Source organism: Ischnura elegans, chromosome 11, assembly GCF_921293095.1.
Source record: "Ischnura elegans chromosome 11, ioIscEleg1.1, whole genome shotgun sequence".
NCBI lineage: Eukaryota > Metazoa > Arthropoda > Insecta > Odonata > Coenagrionidae > Ischnura > Ischnura elegans.
Window position 1 is genome coordinate 28,046,592 of NC_060256.1, and position 26,508 is coordinate 28,073,099.

A 26,508-nucleotide genomic window follows, 5' to 3' on the forward strand; every position below is an offset into this window, starting at 1 on the left:
AAACTCCATTGTTAATTTTGGTTCCTATATTGGCATCAGCTATCCAATGAAATGATCGATGGATTTTTCTCATTATAGAATAATCTTTCAATTTTGTTGGCATATTAAATTATGGTTTCTCTAGTAGTGGGCTCCAGTGGTGCAGCGAGGGGTTTTGGGGGATAAACCCCCCCCCCCCCCAGAGCTCAGAGAAATTTTGAGGTTTAATCCATTTTACTTATTTGGATCAGTATTACTTATAGAATAGTGTTAGGATTTATCAAATATCCCTCAGAAAGCCTTAAAACACGCCATTTTGAACTATTATTCTTCAATTTTTTCTGGAGGAGGGCCCCCGCAACTCCTGTTTACCCTGGTGGATATGCAATACCCCCACCCCTAAGTATTATTTGCGCATAAAACCACCCCCTAGCCTTAATTCCTAGCTGCACCCCTGGTGGGCTCTGTCGTCTCTATGGCGGCACAGGTTTGTCTCTATCCCCTAACTTCCATTTCCATCCTATCCCTGGAAGTATCATCTGGCTTTCATCGCAGCAGCACCTCCTATCCTTTTTTCCCTCCTCAGTCCTTCCCTCCCTAGGCGCAAGGGCGAAAAGCGAAGGCTTATAGACCCTGGCCTTGAGAGTGTAACCGCGCGAGCCCACCCTGGGAACTTGTTTCTCCTGGCATCAGCTATCCCGGGCAGTAACGGATACAGAAAAAACTCAAGGGGTGGCACAAAAGATATTTTCAGCTACCTATACTTTTATCGTAATGAAAAATCATCAAGTTACATGCAAAAGATAAGATAGTTTTATTCAAACCGATTATAAGCACATAAAAGATAATGCTATCATATGAGATAAAAAAGTTACAATTGTGGTTCTGTAATGTTCGGCAATGTGGGCAGCCCTGCAAGGGAGGGGGGCGCACGCCCCCCCTTTTTTACGTGACACATTTTTTCTCCACCTTGTACGAGGAATGGGTTACATGGGCATAGTCTCTTTGATGTTTACAATGGAAGTGGTAAGAGCGTGAGTACTCACCGGTGAGTCCGTCCTTGTCGTGGGCTTCGACTGTGGCTCCGGCGTGGACTAGGGCGATGATGGCGTCGGCGCTGCCTGTGGATGGAGGTCGGGGGCGGAGTGGGGGCAGGGCCCAGGGCCGGCTGTCACCTTCACTCGCCTCTAGAAACACGGGCCACCGCCACCCGCCCCAGAAAACGACGGGGCTCCGGTCACACGGGGGCAACTCACACATCTTATACAATCTAGTGTTAGCAACCCCCCTGGCCGCAATGCAGCCCGAATAACTAATAGTTATCGATTATTTTACCACGACTATTGCAATAGAGGATTTTCCAGTCGGTCACTGAATGTGCTGTCACCCACCACGTATTTGAATGGGTTCACCACTAGCGTATCTGACGGGAGCCATCCGAACTTCACAGAAAAATGTTCTATAACCAAGGCTGTCAACTGAAATTCATATTGGAGATATATATTCCATCGAAATCATAACTTTTATAGTGATATTTTTTCAAGTGCAACTACTCAATTGCAAACATTGGGTATAAATGGATCGCTCTGTGCTCATCGCTACGCTGTGGAAAACTTTTAAAACAGTTTAAAAAGCAAGGGAAGTGTCAGCACAAATCATGCATCTACGAGACGGACTAGGGCCTCCTCTATTCAGTCCACTTGAATTAACTCTTGCAATGACAAGAAGCACGTGCTGAGAGCAGTGGCGTAGCCAGGATTTTGGAATGGGGAGGGGTTTACCGGAGATTTCGGGGCCCCTCCACGGTGTATGGAAAACAACTCGGGGAGAAGAGGGGGTCCAGGCAAGGAGGTTGTAAATATTTGGAGGCGGTGTTTCTGAGTTTTTTTTAGCGTGGTCAAAGTTCTGCAATATTGGTTTGACAATGTTTGGACTTACGTCCCCGACTGATATTTTGAGGTGGCTAAGTTTTGTTGGCCTGATGGTGACAATCGTCGAAGGACAAGTGGAAGGCAAGAATGGAAAAGGAAGACCCCGAACAAAATATATGGAACAAGTAAAGATAGATGTGAAAGAGAAGAAATACGTAGGTATGAAAAGATTAGCTGATAGGAGAACTGAGTGGAGAGCTGCGTCAAACCAATCCTAGGATTGTTGACCAGTGATGATGATGATGATGAAGTTTTGCTCTGAAAATGAACTACATTAAGTGAAAAATGCTATCATAATCATTAGTATTTCGCCAGTGATTGTCGCCAAATGTTTCCCATCATTCGCGATACTTCTATTAATGCATAAACTCTGTGTCTGCTAGCCACTGTAGTGGTGGGGATATCCTTGAAAATATACTTTTGTACTGTTATTTGATGGATTTCCGTTGCCTATAATAAATTAAATATCAATATAAGAGCAGGGAAATGACTAGTTTACTCTCGTAAAATGTTTTATTTTCAGCTAAGCTGGTTGTAGAACGTAATCGTGGTGATTGGTAATAATTTTTCCCTGGGAAAACCTGTTTGAGTCATAACTTCGCGATGCCCCCCGATGAGGTAAGAAAAAAAGGTTTACATTGTGCGTTCCATAGTTTATTTTAATGTATAAACGAGTTATAGCCAAAAAATTCTCCAAAGAGTAAGTATTGACCCTTTTGTCAATGTTTTGGTCAAAGTGGGCGTGGCTTGTCCTACCCAAGCACCCCTATTCCGGTCACACTTTACTTCACTCTCGAAACCAGTGGTGCCCCCTCCAGAATTTACAACCTCCTTCGGTGTGGGGGGTTTAGTGAGGCCATCTTACTCGTTTTTGGCGCCCCTTTTAAAGACTCAAATGGGAGGGGTTGTGACCCGGAAACCCACCCACCCGTGGCTACGCCACTGGTTGAGGGAACTGAACTTGCCTGTAGAATGTTGAAATGAAGTCAGGAAATTACGTATTTGACATTCTTGAGAGGGATCTCGAGAATTGTCCTTCGTTTGAATGGGGTCAGTATTCGAATGGGAACAATAATATTAAGAGAACACTGAAGAGAACAAATTACTTCCGCTCAACATGGGAAATCAAACAAATTCGTTTTTTTCCTCAGTTCGTACCATTCGGGTGAGATTACGACTTGGAAGTTAAATTACACGGATCCCATTCAATAGAATTTGCTCCTCAAGATGCAATATCCTCACATTCGCATTTTGCGCACTTTCTAATTCAACATGGACTTCAACCGTCTTGGACTGCCTATATCTAGCTTCTACTGATCCCGTACGGTACATAGCGACCAACATCTCATTCTGTTGAATTCAGTGGTTGAGGGATTTAAATCTTTGACTTGTGGCCTAAATGATAAAAAAACCCTCAATACCTTTTAATCTCAAGTTTCCGAGGAGAAAAAGGAAATGAGAGTAGTTATTTGATTTTGAGTGTCGGAGGAAAAGAGCACAGTCGTTCGCGATTTAAATGTAAAATCTTCCGAAGAAAATAGAGAAAAGAAAAGTAATAAATCGTAAGTAGTTGCCTGGAAGATTAATTCAATCGCTGTAATACGACATCTTAAGTTAATTTTTTGCACGGATACGAAATTGCTATTTTTAACTAATTAAATTTTTCGACAAAACCCACTGAAGAGAACACATTACTTCTGCTCAGCCGAATTTTTTCCTGTCGTTTTATTCGTTAAATACTTTCGCTTTGAATCACCCACTAAAGGTCTCACGGAGCATTAAAAATGAGTCTCCAGCGGATATATACAGATTTTTCTTGGAATACAAATGTTGTACACTGAGCGAAGTATATTTGTTATGCCAGAGGCGGTCAACTGAAAGTGAGGTAAACATACAACGGAAATGCGATAGGGTGAAAAATAGTATAAATAACAAACAAATTCCTTCGATTTCCTGTTGTCGGCGGTCTACCAGGAGTCCACGGTCACCCCAGTCGTTCTATTAGCAGGATTCGTGCTCACTACGGCACCAGTCGGAGCTTAGGCAAGCTCAAGGAATTGGGTATTGGAGTGCTCACCCAGATATTATCAACGAGATTGAAGGCGAGTCAGACGGAGCAAGTTCAACGATTTGGGCATCGGAGTGTGCAGCCAGCCATCATCAACGAGATTGAAAGGCAAAGTGAGTCTCCTTTTAATTTATTCATTTTATGCCTTATTTATTGGAAAAAATAATTCATATTCTAGTTAATTTATGTCCTTTCCTTCCCGAAGAACCTTCTTAAGTGCACCCTCCTCCAATCAACGTCGATATTTGGAGGCAGCTGGTTTCAGATCCTATCCTCCTTTAACCTTTGTTCCAAATCTCTATTTGATATTTAACATTCATATGTTATAACTTTCAATAATTAGCATTTTTCCAGCTTAAACTAATTTTGGTGCATTACAAAAGATCTTAAAATCCCGATGTCTTTGATGACTAATGTAATTTCTAAATTAATTTGACATGCATATCTGGTCCAATATTATGGAAAGTGTTTATGTACTGGCTTTCATCACGCAAAAATGGTAGATCGTTTTTTCCTAATCCTTCCACAGAAGGATTTCTTGTCTTAAGGATCTTAAGGGTCTCAGTTCCATATTGCATTCGAGGCGGTTAGTTATCGTTCTTCCTGTTCACGTACCGCATCTCACATAAATCTATTAACGTTACTATTACTCGATATCATTATGTTCGTATGTTAAATCTCTCAGCGCCATAATAATACACTCGATTAACTACTGTGCAATGTTTATCCACAACCATCAACCGGGGTTACCCTCCCAGCTCTAAGATGGCATCAATGAAGAAGAAATACATTGCAAACTTCGCCAGCGACCTTACCGACTCGGAGGAAAGCATTGAGCCGAAGCGTGGACGTGCTTCTGACGTAATGGATGACCAAAGTATTCCCGTCAGGCCAGAGAGACCACAAACGCCTGCCCCACAGTTCCAGACCTCGATGTCATCTCCGGAGGGTCAATCATCGTCTCAAGTCGTCAATAAGGAAAGAAATCGCAAACGTAAGATTGAAGACAATGCTGATGGCGTAGCAACTACGGCTGTTAGTCCATTACAATTGGCTGAGAAGGGCGCGGACTGCACCCATAGTTGTCCTAGCCCTTCGGAGGAGAATCTTGCCAATCAACGTTATCTTGACCGTGATGCCTCTGAAGGATCCCAATCACGGTCTGAGGGCACCCAAGGGTACCTTAGGTGTGGTCGCCTTAGATGTATTCTTGTTCCCAAGTCCTGGAGAGGAGTTCCCAGAGCCCGAGGCACAAAGAATGTTGAAGAAATTCTACTCTCCGATTAGTCCTATCGACCATTATATGTTAACACCGGTAAGGTCATGGAGAAATTGATTTCTTTTTGCTTATTTATGATATTGTTGTTTGAATTTCGTGGTAAGCTGAAAATCTAATTCAATCCATAAGGAAGGACATTTTCCAGTGAATTGTTCAAGATGTTATCTCTCAACTGCAATCAGTATTTTTGCCATTCTGTGAAAAATTTATGTTCACAAGTACTCATGAAAATGCAATTTGATTCATTTTTATTATTTCAGAACATTATTAATTAGTACTGTGATAAAATATTATTTGGAAGTTTTGTATTTGTCTTTGAAAGAAATCAGATCACTAAGTAAAGCAAAAATTCCTTTGATCTTTGGTCAGGATTTTTCCTTACCCTGGTGTCTAATCTTAAGCCTATGATTAATTTTTTAAAAGTTCCTTATCTTTGAAATCTTCTGGGGATCGCCACTGATTCTAAAAGTCTCAGGAATTAAAATGCTTACACTGTTCTGATCCCAAGAAGTATTTCTTTGGAATAATTCGCCGGGAATACGTGAATTCGTACTTTAAATTTCTGATGGTTCTACAAACTACCATCCGCACTCAAGTTTCGTTCACGGTACATCAGCATAGTTAAATTCTTGTAGAAAAAAAAATTTGACTGAATTTGAGTCTTTTTATTGTAATTCTTGTTTTTTTTATATTTGAAAATTTTCAAGACAAATAATGTAAGAGACCTATTGCTTTAATAAAATTATTGCAATAAACGGTCCTTCTCCAGTGGGTTTTTATTTGACGCATCATGTAAGTTACTAAAACTAATGCCTTGTGAGTGGAGTGTACCTCCCAGTCGGTATTAGAACTCGTTCGGCCGTAGATTTCCGCTAAAACACGCTAGTAGGGCGACTAAATTAGTCGGCTACAAACAGGGGCGGTTCAAGAATTTATTTCTGAGGGGGCACAAGCAAGGCCATATCCAAGATTTTGTTCTGGGGGGAGGGGGGGCACAACGATACCTCGTAATACAAAATGAACGCAATGATGATAATGGGACCGTATTAAAAATCTTGCATATTTTTTAAGGTTCTGGGGGGCACGTGCCCCCGTGCCCCTCCCCCCTAGATCCGCCTATGGCTACTAAGACCTTTAAGTCACTAAGGATATGGTATTCATGGATTCTAATAAGTGAGCTACTAAGAGCTACCAACTTAGCATGCTACTAGCCAGCTCGGCACCCGATACACGGCAGTGATTTGCATACAACCCGTTTGGCTACTCTTGGCAACACTGCATCGGGCTCCTCCGCGGCGCGGAAAATTCGTAATACTACCAAACAAAATAAAATGATGCAGCAAAATGCATCGGAATTTTGACTTGATAATGGATATATCGATATGTGCAAACATTAATCACTGTGTTGGAAGGGGAAAGTTTTACTGCAGGGACCAAACCTCAGCCTCTCAACTGGAACAGCCTAAGTCACTTATAAACACACGTAGGTACACACCCACTCACGCATACAAGCTACCAAGCCTGTAACTCGTCGAACCACACCTTGCAAGGGCGTACTCAGGATGAAAACTAGGGGGGAGCTGGTTGTTGAAGTTGTAGGTAAGATTTAAGCATGGAAAAAGTGATTGAAATCAACATTTTAAGGAAACTGTAACAGCTCTTTATTACTTTTAAAAATTATTTGCTTGAACAAATATATTTTCGTTGAAGACATTTGCGATTTTTGCTTCTAGTGGGGGGAAGGCAGCTGCCCCATCCATCCCCTCGCTGTGTACGCCCCTGACACCTTAAATATATGTACAGCGGGCATATGTGATGCGGTGCTTAAATCTTAATCTGTGAACTGAATAAAATACAAAGGAAAGCTGCGCGATTCGCAAAAAATGCTGCGAGTGTACATACAGCGTTACCCAGATGCTAAGCAAATCAGGGTGGGAGCCTCTGGAGACACGGAGGCTGTGCTAGGCATAAATTGTGAAGGCTGTAGAGACCCAAACTAAGGGCCGCGTTACACGGTGAATGATCGTGCGAACGAAATCATTCGCCGTGTATAGCGGAAAAATTCGCGAATGAACCGCCATGCGCATGATCATTCACAATCAGTGAAACTTATAACATGTTCTATTTTGCACGCATGATCCTGTGAATGAGCACGTGATCATTCAGCATGATCATTCGTATGATCATTGACCGTGTATAGCGGCCTTAAGGATTCAACATCTGCATACTCAGTGGCGCAGCGAGTTTTGGGGGATAACCCCCCCTCAGAGGACAGAGAAATTTGTAAGTTTGATATACTGTACAATGTACATAAATGGATTAATATTATTTACAGAATACTGCAAGGATTAATAAAATATCCCTCAGAAGGCCGTAAAACTCCATATTGAACCACTTATCTTTATTTTTCTGGCCCCTGCACCTCCCGCTTACCCTAGCGGATATTCCGTATCCCCAGACATCGTCTTAGGACACCACTCACCAGCCGTTTAGATACAAATAGCAAATTCTCAAACAAAACTACGGCAAGTATTTCTTTAAGTCCTTTATGATTCGGGAAAAAACGAATTCCCATATCTAACCGTTCTGCAAAATATTTCTCCTAATTTATCGCTTCTGTCGAACCTGGAAGTATAGTGGGGCTCTAATATTATGTTATCCATGTCGGTCTTAAAGATATCCATTCTCAATTGCTCAAGAAATCTAAGCCTAGCGCACAGCCTCTGAATTTCTAGCGGCCCAGCCTAGATTGCTTAGCATCTGGATAACGCTGTTTGTATGCCCGTAGCAGTTTTTGGGGAATCGCTCAGCTTTCCTTTGTACTTTATACAGTTCACGGATTAAGTCTTCCTGCGCCGGACCCCATTAGCTCGATTTATATTCAATTTGTGGCCGGACGAGTGAGAAATAGCACCCCTCTTTTGCTTTTTCGTCGGAATATCTTCTCACAACACGCTCCGGTTCATTAGCTCGTTTGAGAAGAATCGCTCATTGAGGGAAGGAATAATGGGAAGAATATGTCCTCCGTGTCGCTGTTATTGTAATTTCTCAAGAAATCTTAGCTCAGTATGTAGCTTACGCGTCTCTATCGCCTCCAAGCTAATTCTTGTAAACGCTGTGTGACGCCGCGTCTATTCGCTCGTATTAGTATTTGACGAATCATGCCGCGTAACTTTGTATTTTATCAAGCCCACGGATCCTCTAGAGACCTTAGATACACTGCCTGCCATTATCCTCCACAGTCCCTTGATATATGCCGTTATTTTTGGGCTGAATTTCATATTTTCTGGTTAATTAGATGTTAACAAGCAAAATTAGCGATTAAAGTGCTTCTGTATGATGCGTTCATCTGTTAGGACATAACGACATTTCACTTAGCCAAGCGGAAAAAAAACATTCTAACGTCGATGTATACAATACGCCAGGACCGAAGAGGTTAATAGGTCACTCTATTGTTACCAAATTTGATTATTAATAAAAATTAATCTTTATGAAAAACCTTTTTATCGGGAACTAAAAAAAATGCAATTAAATTTTTGTTCAATCAATTTTTCAATGAACTTTGCTGCAAACAAATATTTTGTTATGCCAATATCATTCTCGTTCCTTTAAACGATCGCATCGGATTGCTATCAGATTTTGTTGTCTAGTTTTTGAACTAATCTCCATACTTAATTTTAATTCCGAAGAGCAATCGAGATACATTTAAAATCATAATAAAAGTTTTATACCATTTCAATGTCAACTGGTTCTCAGTTATCCTGAAAATTTCAGCTTGATAGCTAATCGGAAAGTGGGTTAAAATTGAGTTCCAAGATTTGACTCGGACAAGATAATAAAATGATAAAAACTGAAAATGGTAATTTACACACTGGAATGTAAAAACATTACAATAACGACCATGGTTTCAACATTCTACGCCATTTTCAAGGTTATTCTATACCCAAAAAATGACATAAAATGTCGAAACAATGGTCGATAGTGTAATAGTTCTATATTAAAGTGGGGAAATTACCATTTGCAGTTTTTAATATGGATATATCGCATTTTCACTAAGTGAAGCCTGACACAATTTTATAATATGACAAACAACAAAGCAAGTTTATAAAAACGGTGTAAAAGTAGAGACTCGTTAAAGGAGAGGGAATGTGTTTGACCCCATCTGTGCTGCTCACCTGCGCTGGCCGCCCACAGGATGGGCTGTCGTCCGTCCTTGTCCGTCACGTCCACTTTGACCTTGTGCGCGAGCAGTCGGCGGAGGACGGCGAGGCCGACGCGGGGGTCGGCCGAGCCGGAGGCCGAATTGGCGCCGCACATCTGCGCCGCGTAGTGCACCGGGTAGCCGCCGTGAATGTCGGGCGTCGATGGGTTTGCTCCCGCCGCGATCACCATCTCCAACGCCTCCACCTCGCCGCACACTGTGAGGAGGGGAAGGAATAAAAGAGGAAAATTAAAAATAAAAACCAAACAATCTCGTATAAAATGTGAACTTTGATCATTAAAACCCAAGATAAGAAATTGTCATGATATTTTAGGGCAATGTTAATTTCAGAAAGCCAACGGGAAAATTTTATTAAATTTTTATAGTATGTAATTAATTCAGTCGGACATATTCATCAATTATTTTTTGAAACATTATTTTTTAAGCTGGAGAAATAAAAACCGTTCCGTATGGGAACCACATTACATATTGCCATTTTTTCAATTAGTCCAGAAATTACGGGGGGACAACCACCCCTTCCACCCCTAATCCTCCACTGTGGATATCGGACTTTGTTTTTCTCTGAAATAATAAAGGCATTAAATAAATTTCAAGTCGCAGCCAAACACCCTACATTCACTTTCCAATTTTTCTATTACCTATACAGGTAAAGAGCTGGTGACCTAACACCCACCGCCACTCATCTATGGCTTGCGGGGTAGTATTTTGATGTCGAAATGTATATTCTCTTCCATTTTGTGAGGTGAATATCCCACGCGAGGTATTAGCGTCGAAGGCCTATCTGTCCTCGCAAATTACCTCGGAAGATCCTTCAAATGTGTTGCGTGCCCAAGATTGCGTGAGAATTCTCTTCGGAGAATTTTTCATCTCCGTTTTCATTTCACCTGCCGGAAGGTAATTTAGCGTCAGCCAAAAAATACGTAGACCTTCACTTCGCCGTCATGAGCACGACTGTTCCAGTGAAAAAAAGTATGAGAAATATATATTCCTTCCCTTAATTTATCTTTAAAACTTGTTAATCGAGCACTAATGAATATTATTCAGTGGAAGGAATACAGTGTATGTAATCTTTAGAATTTTGTACTGCATATTTCAATTTTCTCACTAACCCATGCAGGTTACTGCATTTTTCTAGATGCTTTTCATGTCTTTACCCTTCCTGTATATTTCCCAAATACATGTGTCATAGTCTTGTTTTGTTTGTTCCTTCTAATTTCATCGTCTATTATGATTTTCACGAAATTGTTGCACCTCACGACATGACCAACAAGTGTAGGCAACCCATGTCTTTGGAATGCAGTTCTTCACAGGTACTTAACTTCGATTCAAGGAGGCTTCATAGAAGACGCACCATTACGTCCCGTCAAAACTTGATTTTTGCAGGCTTTTTCTTTTAACATGCTTCGTTCGTTTGTTTTTTTTTCATCGATGAAATCATGTAATTGATTTTTAACTCACCTCTCATTGCCGGATCGGCTTGAAATCTTGCACACTTACTTGTTTCTGATGACTGCACAATATTCAATAATCAAACATTGGAAATTTTTTTCCATTCTGCTTTTTTAATTAACTACATTTCCAAATTAGGAAATGTTTTCCAAATTAGAAAATTAGGTTTTAAATTTTCTTTAAAGATAGCGTTAGTTTCTTCTAAAACTTTCTAATAGACCTTATAAGCACCCACGCTTAATTCTCCAATAGATGAAAAGTTCACTTTTCACTTTTTAGCTAATGCTATACAATTATTGTAAAAACCGTTTTTTAATGTCTTTCCATATAATTTTCATTTTCCCAATCGAATCGCTATGCCCGTCAGCGATGCCAGTGGCGAATTTTATAAACCTATTTAAATTTTGAATGCGCAGCGGGTAACAGCATATCTGGTGGCTGACTGTTTTGTGCTATTCGTTTTCCAATTTGTCCGTTCATTTTACCCTCGGCGTCTTCTAACACATAGTCTGATAGGCCTTTCGTCTTCTGATCAGTTTTTTAAATGCCCCATTCCGCTGATCATAAGAGTATTTCTGCCAGCACAAATTCCTTAAAGTAGTATTTTCCAGTCCTCATTTAAGCCAAATGATGACATTTTCGCCAAAAATACGGTGCTAGTGCTTTTTGGCCCTTATTCTTCATCACATTTTTTTCATGCCACATAAATAAGATCCCGTATTCAGAGGTGAACCGAACGTTCAATTGCTATGGCTCTTGAGCCTCATAGTCTGCGCAGTCCCTGTTTAGTATCAATTTCAAATACAAATATTTTCGAGGATATCTGTGGCCTTTTCCACCGCAATACAGTCATACCTGTTATGTCATATTCTGTAATTAATACAAAGAATAGCAATCTGTAATGTGATTTAATGTTGGTAAATAATATTATTATTTTAGATTCTTACAAAAGCTTTAATCAGAACCCATTCAAATTGGACTTAATCAGGTCCGATTAGCCGCTGAATCGGAATGCTTCTATACCGAAATATTATAAACATTTTCATCTGTGGCATTTCTTTCCAAATTGCAACATCAAACTTTCTTTCTTTTATAATGAATTGCAACTGTGGAAATGAATCATTATCCTTGCTCTTGGAAGCAGCTATCTTAATTTCTTTTTCGTATTTTGCACTATCTCTACATAACCATTTATATTTTGTCCGTAATTGGCTCTACATTGCTTTTTATGCATTAGCAGCTGGTCTTCCATCAAATTGCATATTTGCAGTATTCATTAACCTACGAAAGTCTCTGGTATCTGTCAAGAGCATTAACGAGGAACAAAATTATATATAGCTTGCTATTATATGATAATTGACCACGCCAATTTTTTTACTCACGTTGCAGTAAAGCGTAGTATAAATGGTGACATCCTCTAGGATTTTCTAAACTGATACCGTGTATTTCATAATTAGTCTCAATATTTCATATTTTGATTAAATTTACTTGTGTTTTTGGCCATAAACAAACACGCTAAATCTATAGAAACTTTCTTCATCGTTATCTTCGATGGAGTGGCTCTTGGGATACCATTGTGGAAAAGTATTTGAAATTATTGAGAAGGAGACGTAAGTATCGGGAAATTTTTCATCGATTACGTTTCATTAGTCACGTATTTAAAAAAAATATAAAATATCAGATAAAAACGGAAATAATGCTATCAAACTAAGCCAAGAAAAATAAATATGAAATTTGCGATTTATCACGTATAGGTGAAAAATGTCATTTATAATTCTTGCATGGAGGAAAGTCTTTCGCCAGGGGAAATTTGTCCGTCATCCTCAAGTCATAGTGATGGCTTTATTTTTCCAATTCCATTTGAGAAATTATAAAGCAACGATTTAACAACGCAGGAAATATATATATATAGTGAGTCGAACATAAAGAGGATTCGCTCTCCAACTGACGTGGATAATAGTGGTGGGATTTTGTTTGGCCTTCTCCTTTTCCGGTTGGCTCTGAAGGATTGTCGTTGAAGCTAATTTGGCAGCCGGTCTATTTACACTTCCCTCAAGGGGCTTATCGATCGCCTCGACTGTGACGTCCTTAGCGTCAATACCTCAACAGTTTTCGCTGTGGTGCTTTCAAAATCTATATTTAGTCTATTTTTCGTCCGATTGGAATACAAAGAGATTATCAGGAGATTGATATATTATTCTAGCCTCTAATTTTTTCTTTCAATTGACGCTTGACTATAATAACTGATCACACTTCAATTTTTTGGCATAGTTTTCTTGCTCCGTGAAGTATATTTACATGATAATGGTTGTTAGTAATTGACAAAATCTTCTTGAATTTCTCACCTTGTTAGTCGATTTTTATCATTCAAATCAATTTAACATCAAATCAGTCATTAATCATTAAAAATTCTAAATTTTCTATTCAATGCAGTTTTACCAACTGCCTCCATGTCTCTACTTTTTGGGAGCATTTAGGGATCAAAAAATCGTTGGTGATGAGGAATTTGAGCATCGCGGAGAAGCTTGTTATTAGCACCAAAGTTATTTTGGCAGCCATTAGTCCACACCTGGTAATAGTTAGATACTTATCCTGGAAGCAAAGACCTGTTTGGTATTCCTAGGAATTTAAGTAGCCTAGGTATCACCGAAAAAAACATCCATAAGCTTAACAGCAGACAAAAATTGAAAGAACTGGCCGAGTGACTAGGTCGGACAGTAGAGGTATGGGAAGGTTGACCCTCCCAGTGAGCGAAAGCGAGTACATAAACATACTTCATTGGCTGATGGATAGAAAACAATTGATTTTCGGAGCTATGATATCTGGATATTGCATTTTAAAATCAATTATTTTATAAAGGCTCTAATGATAGACCTTATAGGTACAGACGGAGGTACAGTTCGTATCATTGTAAAAGTCTTAGAATATTGCATTTTAATCTGGTTCTCAGTTTTCTAGAAAATTTCATCTTGATAGATGATCGAAAAGTAGGTAAAAATTGAGTTGCGATATTTTACCCGAACAAGATGACAAGCAACTAAGCGAGTTTATAAAAACGTTTTAAAATAGCCTTCGGAGGTATTATATTTTAGTGTTGGTAGGAGGGAGTGGGAGGGATCAAAGGGAGATCAGGAGCTGGAGGCAGCAAACTGATCTGCCCCCCCCCCTTTTGATAAAACTCCTAGTTCCGGCCCTGCCGAATGATGGAGACGCCTCACCGGTGGCCCAGTGCACGGCGGAGTGTCCCTCGCGATCCATGCGCGTCACGTCGGCTCCCTTGTCCATGAGCAGCCGAAGGAGGGAGCGGTTGCCCGAGATGACAGCCAGGTGCACGGGCGTGTAGCCCTCCTCGTCGCACGCGTCCAGCAGTGAGGGACACACGGTGAGCAACGCCGACGCGCACGCCGGACTCGCGTTCTCCGCGCAGTAGTGCAGCGCCGTCTTGAGCGTGCGGTCGCGGTCGGAAGCACTTCCAGGCTGCAACGATATCCATAAACAAGAATATTACAAAAGGGGATCCTCAAGTCGGTCTCATAATGATATGTTGGCGAGCTCCGCGCTTTTAAATGGGTTTACAAAAGTCGCCACTCGTGTCGCTGACGGACAAATTGATCCGAGTTTCACGGCGAAATAATGTATATTTAGGGGTAATAACCGAAATTTACACATATGATAATGTTATCAGTCAAATTCACAGCTTTTCAATGTCATTCCTCACAATTACAAATATTGCTCAGCAAAATACTGGAAAAAAGTAGATCGCACTGCACTCATTTCTGCCATGTGGACATTTTTGAAAGCCGATTAAAGTGCGACCGAAATGGCAACAGAAATAAACCTCCTGTGGGATGGATTTGGGCCTCCTCCATGCAATCCCCTTGTCCGTAAATAAGGGTATATAAACAATGGCTAAACGATATAATATCACCACAAGCCAAACAAGAACACAAAGGTCAACCAATAAATATTGTCAGAAAGTAGATCCCCAATCAGAACAGTTTACCCATCCTAAATCAATTTCTCAAGGGAAGCTTATTAACAGAGTCGTTTTAATTATTATACCATTCTTGCCAATATAGCACCAAATAACATATTTTTCTCATAGTGATATGGATTTTTTTATCAAAACAGAGTATTAAAACAACAAAGGCTCACGGAATATTCACTCCGTGATTCAAGACGAAGATTGGTTTGGATAGGTGATTATTACGTCATAGTATATCATTAAAATTTCAGTGGTCCCCGTGAGTTGCAGATCGATACTGTGGGGTCCATAAGGTTGATTAGGTCGATGAAAATTAATGATCCATCAAAATGTATTTTAAGGAGATACCAAAATAAATTGAACGAGAAGATTGGCAAAAGATGATCTCGGCAGATTTATGACGGGCTTGTTGTCAAGGATATAAAGATGAGGAATTGGTATACTTATAAGGATTACCAGATGGGAAATTTAATTGATGATCAGCGTATAGCCAATTCTTAGATATCTATCTTATTAGTATAGTCACATTGAAACAAATACGTAAAACTGTATTATAATGATATTAATTATAACGGACAAAGATTTGCATTTGTTGTCATTTGTTTCTGAATGAGCGCAATAAATACAAAAAACTGTAATTATGTTAATTTTTTATTACACTTTCCTTTTATAAATGGATAGGGAAGAGGTATAAATATTTCTCTTAAGCGAATCTTGAGTAGTGATGAGTTAATGAACATAAACATGATTCTTCAAGTGACTTCTCTTAAGGAGAGCATCGTGATATTTAAGATAATTTTCAGTTGCGCAGTCTTCAATACGCAGAGGACCATCATATTCGTGATTCTTGCTTATTGATGCACAGATGTCAGATAATAATGGTAATGAAGGTAATAATGGGATATATGTGGATGGGTATTCTATCTCCCGTAATTTGTGGACTAATAATGAAAGCCATATTCAATGATTGAATGAACTCTAGCTAAAAGCCTGGCATCAAATACCCATAATTAAGATTAAAGCTAGATGCATATTCATCCAAAGGTATTCGGAAGTGGTACTCCCACTGAATGTGTTATATTACCGCGCCTGTTGCTTAGTTAAAGATGAGCTTTAACCTCACCCATTCAAACTAACCCTCGGTTTGAATCAAAGAGCCTCTTAATGTGTATTAAGCCTCTCATTTTTTGTGAAAAAATCCATATTACCATGAGATAAATATGCTATTTGGTGATATCTTGGCAACTCTGGTAAAACTGTAAAAATGACTCTGTTAATGTGCTTCCTATGAAATATTGATTTTGGATGGAAAACTGTACTGAAAGGAGGTCAACTGTCTGACCATTTATGTTGGTTGACCGTCTTGTTCTCTTTACCTCGTTTGGCATGTCGTGAGGTTACGTTAGAGCTCTTTCAACTCTGGTGTAATTACCACCTCTTGCTCCCGCCTAGGGTAATAGGAACCTCTCGAGGTGGGCACAAACATTTTTTACGACCTGGAAACTAGTTTAACGAGTGGTTAACCTTCTGTTGCCTATTCTTTTCCTCGCGTTTGCCTCAGAATTCCCATGTATTCCATCTCCTTTTGGTAGTTTACTTCTTGTGGTGACGCTTTTTGGAACCAATGATGTCCAATCTAAGGTTTGTATCGATTTCCCTCAATGTAAATTATAGATAGCTTATTATCCAGGTTATTCCACTATCTTCTACATAGGACTTTATATGGAATTGTAATGTCAGTGAGGGTTTTTGAAAACAATGCAATATTTTCAATAAGTCCAAATACTCCGACAGAAGCTGCTTGTTTTAACTTTAGGGCGGGAATCGCTATCCCTTAAGTTGATGGTTTATGGTATTATCCAATTTCTGTAGTTTATTTCTTTGGAAGTCTATAAATTTTATGCCTGCGACTATTTTAATAATGTCCTTAATTTAAAGATTTTTTTTCCATGTTGTACTTAATGCCGTACAAACCAGTCAAGTGATCACCAGTGAAGTGTATGAGGAACTTCAGATCCAGGAAACCGTTTTTCAATTTATGTATTTATGCAGTCGATATGGATAGGATACGTCGAAAATGATTTTTTTTACTTTATAATATCAATTATTGAATATTGGAGGTGTTGTCTCCTCACGTTCATATTGCATCATTTCTTTCACAAGAATTTCACAAGATCCGTAGCAAATCAAGCGTTAAAGTCTCCAAAAATATCACGTCTTCAATTTCCATTAAAATGTCAGCCAAGAGAACAGACAAAGTGGAGTAATATTTTAAATGTAATTGATTATTGTATTTTTTACATACACATATTTTATCCTTCTGACAAATGTTATCGAAATTGAACGCAGCAATTTCTACATAAGGCGTTTTGATGTGAAATTAATCTTCCTTTTTTACGGTCTAATGAATTCATTGAGTCATAAAATGTATTTTGAATCTCTTTTTCATTAAGATGCGATAACCGGGATAAAGATAGGAATAATATAGACCAAGGACATTATATGTATGAACAACGTTTACAATATAGGTCCCTGTTTTGAATTTGCTTTATGTTTGTACCCACCTCAAGAGGTTCTTACCTTACGCGGGAGCTAGAGCCGATATATTATAGTTGAAATAGCTATATGGTAATTTGTTCTCCACTCGTTAAAGCAGTTGTACAAGCTTTAAAAATACTAGCATTCGTGAAACACTATATCTAGGTCCAAATATGGCTTGAATATGTTAAAATTAGAAATACTTTTATTTTTAATATGGTACTTAACCTAATCAACCAAGTCATAAGGCATTATGGTATGATAAAGACAATTTTTGGACCAAAAGTGGAAGATAAAAATTAAAAATATAGCCTTCGAATTTTTTATTATAGACAAATTATGAAGGATTTTAAATAGAAGGTATAAATAAACATATAAAGGTTGTCCTAAATTAGACTTGAGTTGAGAGCTAAATCAAAATTATCTCAGGATTGTTTAAATAAAGTAACTATCAAGAGCAGCTAGACCAGTTAATAGGACATAGTTATAATAGTCAATTAAGAAGACATCCGATTCCCAAAAAGGTCAGAAACACAATTAAAGCATTTAGTCTATTATTCTAGTATTTTAACCAAAAAATGTGTACTTTTACATAACTTAACAATGAGGCCAAAATATGAGTAACAGAATAGCAGGCTAAATGGATCTTCATATTTATTTCCTTTTGGGTAATTGCATATTGGTTATATATCTTAGATAGACCCCATTGATACCTAAATGGTAAACGAAAAACAAAATAAAGAAGAGAAATGAGCAACTAGGTTTATTCTGATCCAGGAATACCCCCATTTCACTGGAGGATATAATATCAAATACGCAAGGAATGCAAAAAAAACATTAGTTTCAAAATATATCAAGAAAAATAGAGAAGCATGACTCTTAATCTCTCGTTAAGCATAAGATCTTATTTCACTCAGGCATTCAATTGATCTCTTATGATGTCATATAATAAGTAGTCCTTCACCTTGGTGGCCAATATCCTTCGCACATCGCCGTCCCGGCCTTGTTGACATGCATACATGAGGGGTGTTGCCCCTTCCGGGAGACCCCTGGCGGCCACCGGGGGCACCAGGGGTTCCACCCCTTCGGCCCCCCCTCCCCGCCCCCTCCGATGACGGCCCCCGACTCCACCGCCCCCCGCCCCCGCCGCCTCCGTGGCGGCCGCCATCTTGGGAGGGGCGCCCTCAGTGGCGCCGGCCCCGGGCGCCAGTCTCGTCTCCGCTGCTCTGGAGGCCTAAGGGCCGAAGACCCACCGTCATGTCCTCTGGCGAAGGGATATTGGCCTCCTGAAGTAAAAAAGAAGTTGGCTTAATGAGGTTGGATTGAAAGCAAAAAATTGCATGTCATTTCAATGAAGGTTTCTAAATCTGCCCTAATGATGGCACCTCATCGACTGATGGCCACAAAAATAGGCATTCTGAGATATAAAACATAAATAGCTATAGTGATTTTCCACATTATTTTTTTCGCTCAACCTGTTTCAATGCTTGCACATCGTTATCGAGAGCTTTCTACATAAAGAGAAGTTACCTACCTACTTAGGGGTGTAGGTGAGGTGAAATTTATATGCAGGCAATATATACACCAGGATAACTGCCCTTAATGCAGACAGCTCTTAATAATGACGGGTAAAAGTTGAAACCAGTAGCGCGAATGAAATGGTGTGGAAAATTACAACAGCTTTTTGTATCTTACTACCCTGAATTTCCAAAAAGTGAACTCGTCATCAATCGATCTATTTCCGGATATATTTTCTGGAAATTGCAATCAAAAATTCTCATTTCCGTACAATCTCTCATGCCGAGACTTACCTGAGCGCACAAAAAATACTTATTTATGCTATAGTGTACTGCTCGTTTTGACAAATAATTGAAAAAATGTCACTATAACCAAATAATTAGGGTAAAAATAAATTTTAAGCCTCTGAGTTTTAGATGAAAACCTTTATTGACGATTTTTCTGATTTTTTAACACTGAGACAGATTTTAATTGAAAGTAGCATTTCCACTATATTTGCTTGTGAAGAAGACGGTGCAGTACCTTTTTTTTCAGTTTGGTCGAATATATGTTTGAAAATTGGCTGAACACAGAGTTTCGACCCAGGCCTGAGTGATGGATTATATACTTCCTCGAGATACAAACGGTAATTACATTAGCGATTGCCTTGAAATTGTATGTACACATCTGCTCATTCGGCCAGGGTACCTCTAAATTGGATCTAGCGCCGTCAGTGTGTGACCCATTCTACATTTACGAAGCGCCTGCAAATTATGTACTCGGCAGCAACTTAGACACAACAGTAAACATGGATGCATAGCTTCAAGGATACGTGGAAGGTATCTGGGTCACCCATTCTTTCGCGTGAACGTTGTGAATTTCATGAACGGTTTCTGACTGACGTTGTAGAGTTACTGCCTCCTTTTTATACTATTAGTTTAAACTATCCTTTTTTGCGACACATTTTTATGCAAATGGAATCCCCTCCTGCGAATAGCGGTTGTAAAAATATTCCTTCGGTTGACATTCGCCAGCAACGGTTGATCGATGGGTATGCCCACGATTTCAGCCCACTACAGACGCGTCGGTACTTCTCGAGTTAACATTTTTCAATTCCTTCCCTTCAGTGTTCTCATTTGATCAAAAATGAGCTTTACTATTTAGACACTAATAGGTATTTATTTATGCCCTCTGTCCTCACACTTTTTATTTTGAAAATAACTTATCAGAGACGAATGATGTTTTGATATTTATTATTTAACGGATATAACGGATCGCTTTGAATTATTTGCACCAGGGTGCTTCTGCCTTTTACTGATCTGACCTAATTTAGCGTAATTCTTGCAGCCTAGTTGTTTACTCGGGGTCTCTTGCAGCCCTTAAATTAGCCTTTCCACCATCATAATTTTCATTTCGCAAGACTGAAAACTGTTTTCTCACTTCTCATGTGTCTTAATTTTCTACAGATAAGCGTGTGATTTAGCACATATATGCCTTTTTTCAGTGGCGGGAAACGGTGGAGGTAATAAGTAATAATTTCCGCGAGGAAATTATTACAAGGATTCAGAGTAAAACTAAAGGCTTATTATAAGGATTGGCTTTATGGGCATCAGCCGCCATCCAACGTTATTCCATTCTCGTGGAGAATAATGCGAATCATTTTTCCTGCGTTTTTTTTTTTTTATTCCTGCCATGAATAAAAAAATCTCTACTGGTAACACAGCACGGTTAGCTCAAACTCACGCGCAGTAAATTACCCAAAAGCTCGGTTAGGATAGATGAGGATCACGAAATTAGTCTTTGGCGTATGATATTCATAGAGTCAGGGTTTCGAGGGTAATTTTTTTCCTGGACTACCTTGCAATTTGAGGATTGGCGGTCAAAGTGCTTCACCCGGGGTTGAATCCGGGACTCTTTGATGGCACTACCCACACGGTAACCTCGCCCAAGTTAACTGTCAAGTAGCACTACACTTTCATCGCTCTCGTTATTGGGTATATTAAAACCTTACCTAAAAAATGATGAGTTAAACATGTATTTAATCCGTCATGAATTGCGTGAGCATGAAGATTGAACCTCTTCAAAAAGCCTCCTCCATTATAATCACACTTCTCCGGTCGCTGAAAGCATTGCAATTGCCTAGATGGGATCGTGACGCTGGGAATTACTCTACGATCCGCGGATGTTTTTCATTCCTTCTCTGCGGAATGGCCTTCGTGACTAATCCACCGCACTTGTGTTTTTATTCGTCCGCTGAATCAAGCGCCCTCCTCCAACTTCACTCCGTAATGGAACAAAACCCCTCCCCGCTCCTCACCGCTATCCAACCATTCCCAAGCTGCCTCTCGTCCTTCTAAGGACATTAAATACGTGCTCAACAGGTGTATGTCTTCCCTGCTCTAGAGAAGTAAAGCTACGTTCTCTTTCCGTTGCTGAAATCACAGAGAACTTCACGAATGCTTCGTAGTCGATTCGAGTTATTGCGTATTTTTTTTCAATTTAATTCGCCTGTAAGTAGGAATATTTGTATGCTCAAACAAAATAATTCGAATTAATGGAATTGTTTCATTTCACTACATGATTACATATTAATACTGGAATCAGTTTTAGCATTTGCTTAAAATCTCTTTTTATTTTTGACGGTGTGATTTTGAAGAAGTTTTAAGTGACTCATTTCAAATGTAAATATTCATATATCAATTACATCCGTCCCGTTCGAAAAATTAATGGAAATCCTACTGAAATTGCAGTATATATTTTCATATATTATTAGTTAAGGAGTCCTTTGGGAGTGCGTGGAGTCTACTCGGGCAACTATGTCATCGATAGATTCGAACTCGTACTCCATTCTCAAAGCAAAAGGTCGTTCATTACGATTTTATAAATATCTCTCTGGTGAATAGGCTGCATTCTCATGTTTGAGAATTCTTACGTAAAGATTCCAACGTAAAAAAATTCCAGGGTAGAGATTCCAACGTAAAAAAATTCAAGAAGCTTCAAGATTTAGAAATGACAGATTTTTACAATGTTTTGATTGTGTTTCCTAATCTATTTTCTCTGAGAAGGTCATTTTATCACTTTTATGGTTTTGGAAAGCTAAGGTCTCGTAAAACTGAAAAATGTGAAAATGCAATTTTTAACTATATCATGCCCCATAATTTACATTGAAGTGATAATAACTTTGGTTCCGGGATCAAACGTTGGTGTCTAGGACTTTGGTGCAGTAACTGATTTGAAATCGTAATTAATTAGAGCCCCGATACCAACAAGCTTGAAGTAAGATCGTTTTTATGCCTCATATGCAAAATAAAAACACAATTTAACTTCTTATATCTACTGCATTCGCATTTACTTGATAGCTCTAACAGTTTTTTTTATATTTTGTGTTTGCACGCGTTTGGGGACAAAAAATGTGAACCACATTTGGTAATTTCGGTGAACTATAGAGTACGTAATATATGTATCTATGACACCATTTTTTATTAACTGGCTAGTACCTCGCGAGTATTTTAAATTGATTTTTTTAGTCTCAAATCCTATGTAAATTATAATTGAAGGCAATTCAGGCATTCCTCTTTTGTTTTCTTACAAATAATATAAGGAAAAACATGAATTTTTAATTTATTCTGCCTGTTTAATCCCGAAAATTTGGAATACAATTTACCGGGGTCGATTTACGCAAGCATACATGATTTAGTAGCTATTATTTTCTCTCTCATGCTCCTGATTTCATTTATACATTATTTTTGGATTCACCTGTTTTAAATTGTTCCCTAAAATTCCATTTCGAGAAACTGAGAACGCTTTTTCAGACGCAACAAAAAACTTCTGTAATAGCGCCAGGAAAACTAACACGTGAACGCTTTCTCTCGACAGCCTTTCAGCATTTCCCTTTTTTATTTTTTGACTGAGAAAAGTCAGTCCATATTTATTGGAATGCTCCACTTTCATCCCAGACTTGGCATTTGTCCTCAGAGATATCATTTTTTCCCCATTGGAAATAAAATATGTATTCATGTATATTTAGACGCGTAAGAGTGTGTTATGTGATGTGATAATTTATGTGTGTGCTGGAATGTGAGAATTTTGTGAGATGGAGGAGTGTGAGGAGAGAAGAACAAAAAATCAAAAATAAAAAAATCCTTTTCCTTTTTGCTGTGCGTGACAGGAGAGTCGGCGCTGCCAACAGTTCGAGTTTGAACACCACTTGAACCTGCTTAGGTAGCGGCCATCACGCGATTGTTTTTTCATGCTTATGTGTTTATCTGTACATGTGGGAAGAGGGAATACATGGCATGATAGAGAACGAGGTCACCGCAAACACTCATGTGCTTTCCTAAGCTCAGTTTTCTCCCCTTTCCCAGTTTTCCTGGATGAGTCCATTCACTTGGGGGTCAATTCGGGGAGCTCAAAGAATCACGCTATGTAACTGTTGACGCACAGATTACATGCGATGGTCCAAATATTATCTCAAAAATTTTTTCCATACCGTTCCTAAATCTATTCGCAAGAAACTATTCTATTTCTTCTTAGTAGAGACGCGCTTTGGACTACCCTTACTCTTTTGTTTGAACCGACACCTTTCCTATAGGGTACCTTACACATCTAGTAAAACATACTCATGGAACAAGTGGACAATGTACAGGGTGGCATTTTAATTCAGCCACAAGCGGGTCAAATTATTTTAATGACATAATGGCCATGTTATCAAACACTTTTTACTATTTACAAAACCATAGTAACCATCGATTAGTCTTCATTTACTTTTCCAGCTGGTATTTATTTAGCTAGGTATTCACTTTACGATAGGGCTAAGCTTAGATAAAACTTATTTTGTTTTTATGCAAAATTGAATGACGATTGTTTACTTCAAAGTCCCCTTTTAAAAGTGATGGACTTATCCCGATATTATTTTTGCGCATGTGCAGGCGGCGTGAGAAGACTCTGACAAAAAACTGTGATGTGAAAATAGTGACTTATATTTGAGAATATTATGGATTATATAATCGAAAAAAATAATTTTTCTTCATTTTTACAACGCTTTTACTAATAACATTGAATTTTCGTCGCATCCTCATAAATTTAAAACTAAATTTTTCCAATTCTACAAATCCCAAAGATTATTGGCATTTTTGGAAGCATTGTGGTAATTTTAACTGAAATCTTGCTGCCAAAATCACCTACCAAGGGAGTGTTGTCTGTATAGGCAAAGATAAAGAATTGCTCTATACATTACCGTAAAAAATATTTCTCCCCTTGTTATTAATTTTGCTAATACTTGGAAGAGTTAGAAATTGATTAAAAGGGGGTAATTTAGGCTTGGCTCAGAAGAAGAGAAGATATGCATTGACCAGTTTTCTTTGGGTACTTTTTTAGTCGTTGCATGCTTACGTGTGCTGTTAAAAGAAAACGCATGACGTGATGGAGAATGAGGTCACCAGAAACACGCTTGGGCTTTCCCATACTCTATTGTTTGCGCCATTTCCTTTCTCAGACGATACTTTACACATTTACTCTGTTTCCAAGGCTTTCAGTTATTGAAAGTAGTATCCTCGGCAGAAGCAGCACGATTTTAGTACCTGAACATTGGCTCTTATAAGAAAAGATGTAAGGATCTTTGCAATTAATCAATGTACAATTAGTTGGATAAAAAGAGTGAAATTAAACATGCGGCCTTTTTAAACAGAAAGAATAAATCTCGGTTGACCGTCCGTATTTAATCTTGATCAACTGACACTTAATTTTTAACCTATATTTTAATCTTAAAATTTTCATTGAATAAACAGCTTACCCTTGTCAAAGATTATCTACACTTTAATGGTTGAACTTCAGTACTTTTATGCTGAATCATACTGTATATCAGGTTATGTATTTTACCCAATTTCAATAGTCACAGGGAAAATTTTAGCTAAAAAGCATTATAACCTTTAGTTATGTATATTAAAAATACGTCAAATGACTTTATAAGGCTCGAAAAAAATTTAACTATGTTCTCTGGAGTGTTGCTTTAATTTTATAGAAAAAGTCGGCTAAGTCTCGCGAGCAAAAATTCTTTGAGATGCTGAAAATTTATTTGTAGTTAATTAAGTGAAGGCCAAAATTTCTATCCCCTACAAAATACTACTTATAAAATCTTCGTTTGCTATCACCTGAGGATGACAGATTCTTTGGCCTTCGCCATCGCGCGTTGCTAGGGAAAATCGTCCAAGGTGTTTGGCGTCCTTGACACGATGGAGGCTGCCGGAACTGATATGTATTAGTCAAGGAAGGATGTGAGAAGCATTTTGTTGAAGCTGGGGTGAGTCGGGATAGCGCTGAAGAGGGCAGTGTGGTCATTTCCGACAAAGTGATCGATGCTAGCTTGTTTGTTGGCTGCCAGTCAACTCTGAAATGCCAGCTTTATTTTCCCCTTTTCAAGGACGTGCTTCTCGTATCTGGAAACAGCTTCAAACGTCGGGCAGTATAGCGATGAGACAAGTTTTCCGAGCCTTCGAATGAGTTTATAAGGCTGCATGGGGCCGAGATGAGTCAGAATGTTAGCAGGAGGATTTATTTGGCATTTTAGTGAGGTTTGCATCATTGATGTGATTGGCCACTCGCGTATTACCGTCATTTTAATGTCACACGTTCATCTATGATTGCGTATTTATCGAATATGGAAGAAAGTGATTTTGGAATGTTTGTTTTCATTCCTCATTTTCCGAAAAAAAATTAAATTATGCTCATAAATAAGCAATCTGCCATCAATAATGCTACACAGAAGCGCAAATAACATTTTACCAATCAACCAGATATGAGTTAACATTCCAAGTATTGATTTGCAAACATTTTTAAAATAAATAAATTAAAACTTAGTAACAAAGTAATATTTTTGTATTTTTAGAATACAGTATTGATTTGCAAACATTTTTAAAATAAAGAAATTAAAACTAAGTAACAAAGTAATATTTTTGCTTCGTTTTTTATTTGTCGTTTAACTGCACCTGTTGCATCAATTTTCAAGTTAAAATTCCGGTCATCGTGATTTTTATCGGCAACTATTTTTTTAGCTTTATACAGTTACAGCTTTCTTCCTCACACGTGCGTATTATTTTTTCTGTTGTTTGATTAAATTTATTTATTTTTCCAAAAGAGGACTACATATTAACAGAGTAGAGATTTATCTATATTGTTCTCGAATTAAAAAAAAAACATTTATTGAGAAACATTTCAATTTTCTGTGAATCGTTGTTTTACCCTTTTCTCTTCCATCTGCCATTTTCTTTTGTCACTCTATTGTTCTTGTTGCTAATTGAACCTGCCCTTAGCCCAGTATTTATCTCCTTCGGCATTCACAATCCCAGAAAGCGTGTGTCGTTCCGATCGCGTGATTTGGTCAGACTTCGGCCATCAAGCAAGCGGTGCGGAAGGCTGGCGAATCACTTCTGTTGAGCCCTCAGAAAATGTACACTTTCGGTGTGGAAAAATGAGGCAAGAAAATTTTTAAGTTCTCTCTTATTTACCCCGAATACAGAGTCAATTAACCCCTCTCTAACTTTCACATGAGTATTAAAAAGGATA

At 38.6% G+C, this 26,508-nt stretch overlaps 1 protein-coding gene across 1 annotated transcript in view; it reads right to left on the minus strand.

Annotated features, from left to right (window-relative positions):
* The window catches only part of LOC124167597 (ankycorbin), a 39,997-nt gene extending 21,378 nt beyond the window's left edge, over positions 1–18,619 (minus strand). The window contains exons 1-4 of the mRNA XM_046545577.1: positions 18,416–18,619; positions 14,147–14,405; positions 9,433–9,675; positions 1,026–1,100 (exon numbers count right to left, since the gene is read on the minus strand). Of these exons, the coding sequence (XP_046401533.1) occupies positions 1,026–1,100; positions 9,433–9,675; positions 14,147–14,405; positions 18,416–18,619 (781 nt within the window). The remainder of the gene's footprint in view (positions 1–1,025; positions 1,101–9,432; positions 9,676–14,146; positions 14,406–18,415) is intronic.
* Positions 18,620–26,508: the final 7,889 nt, after the last annotated feature.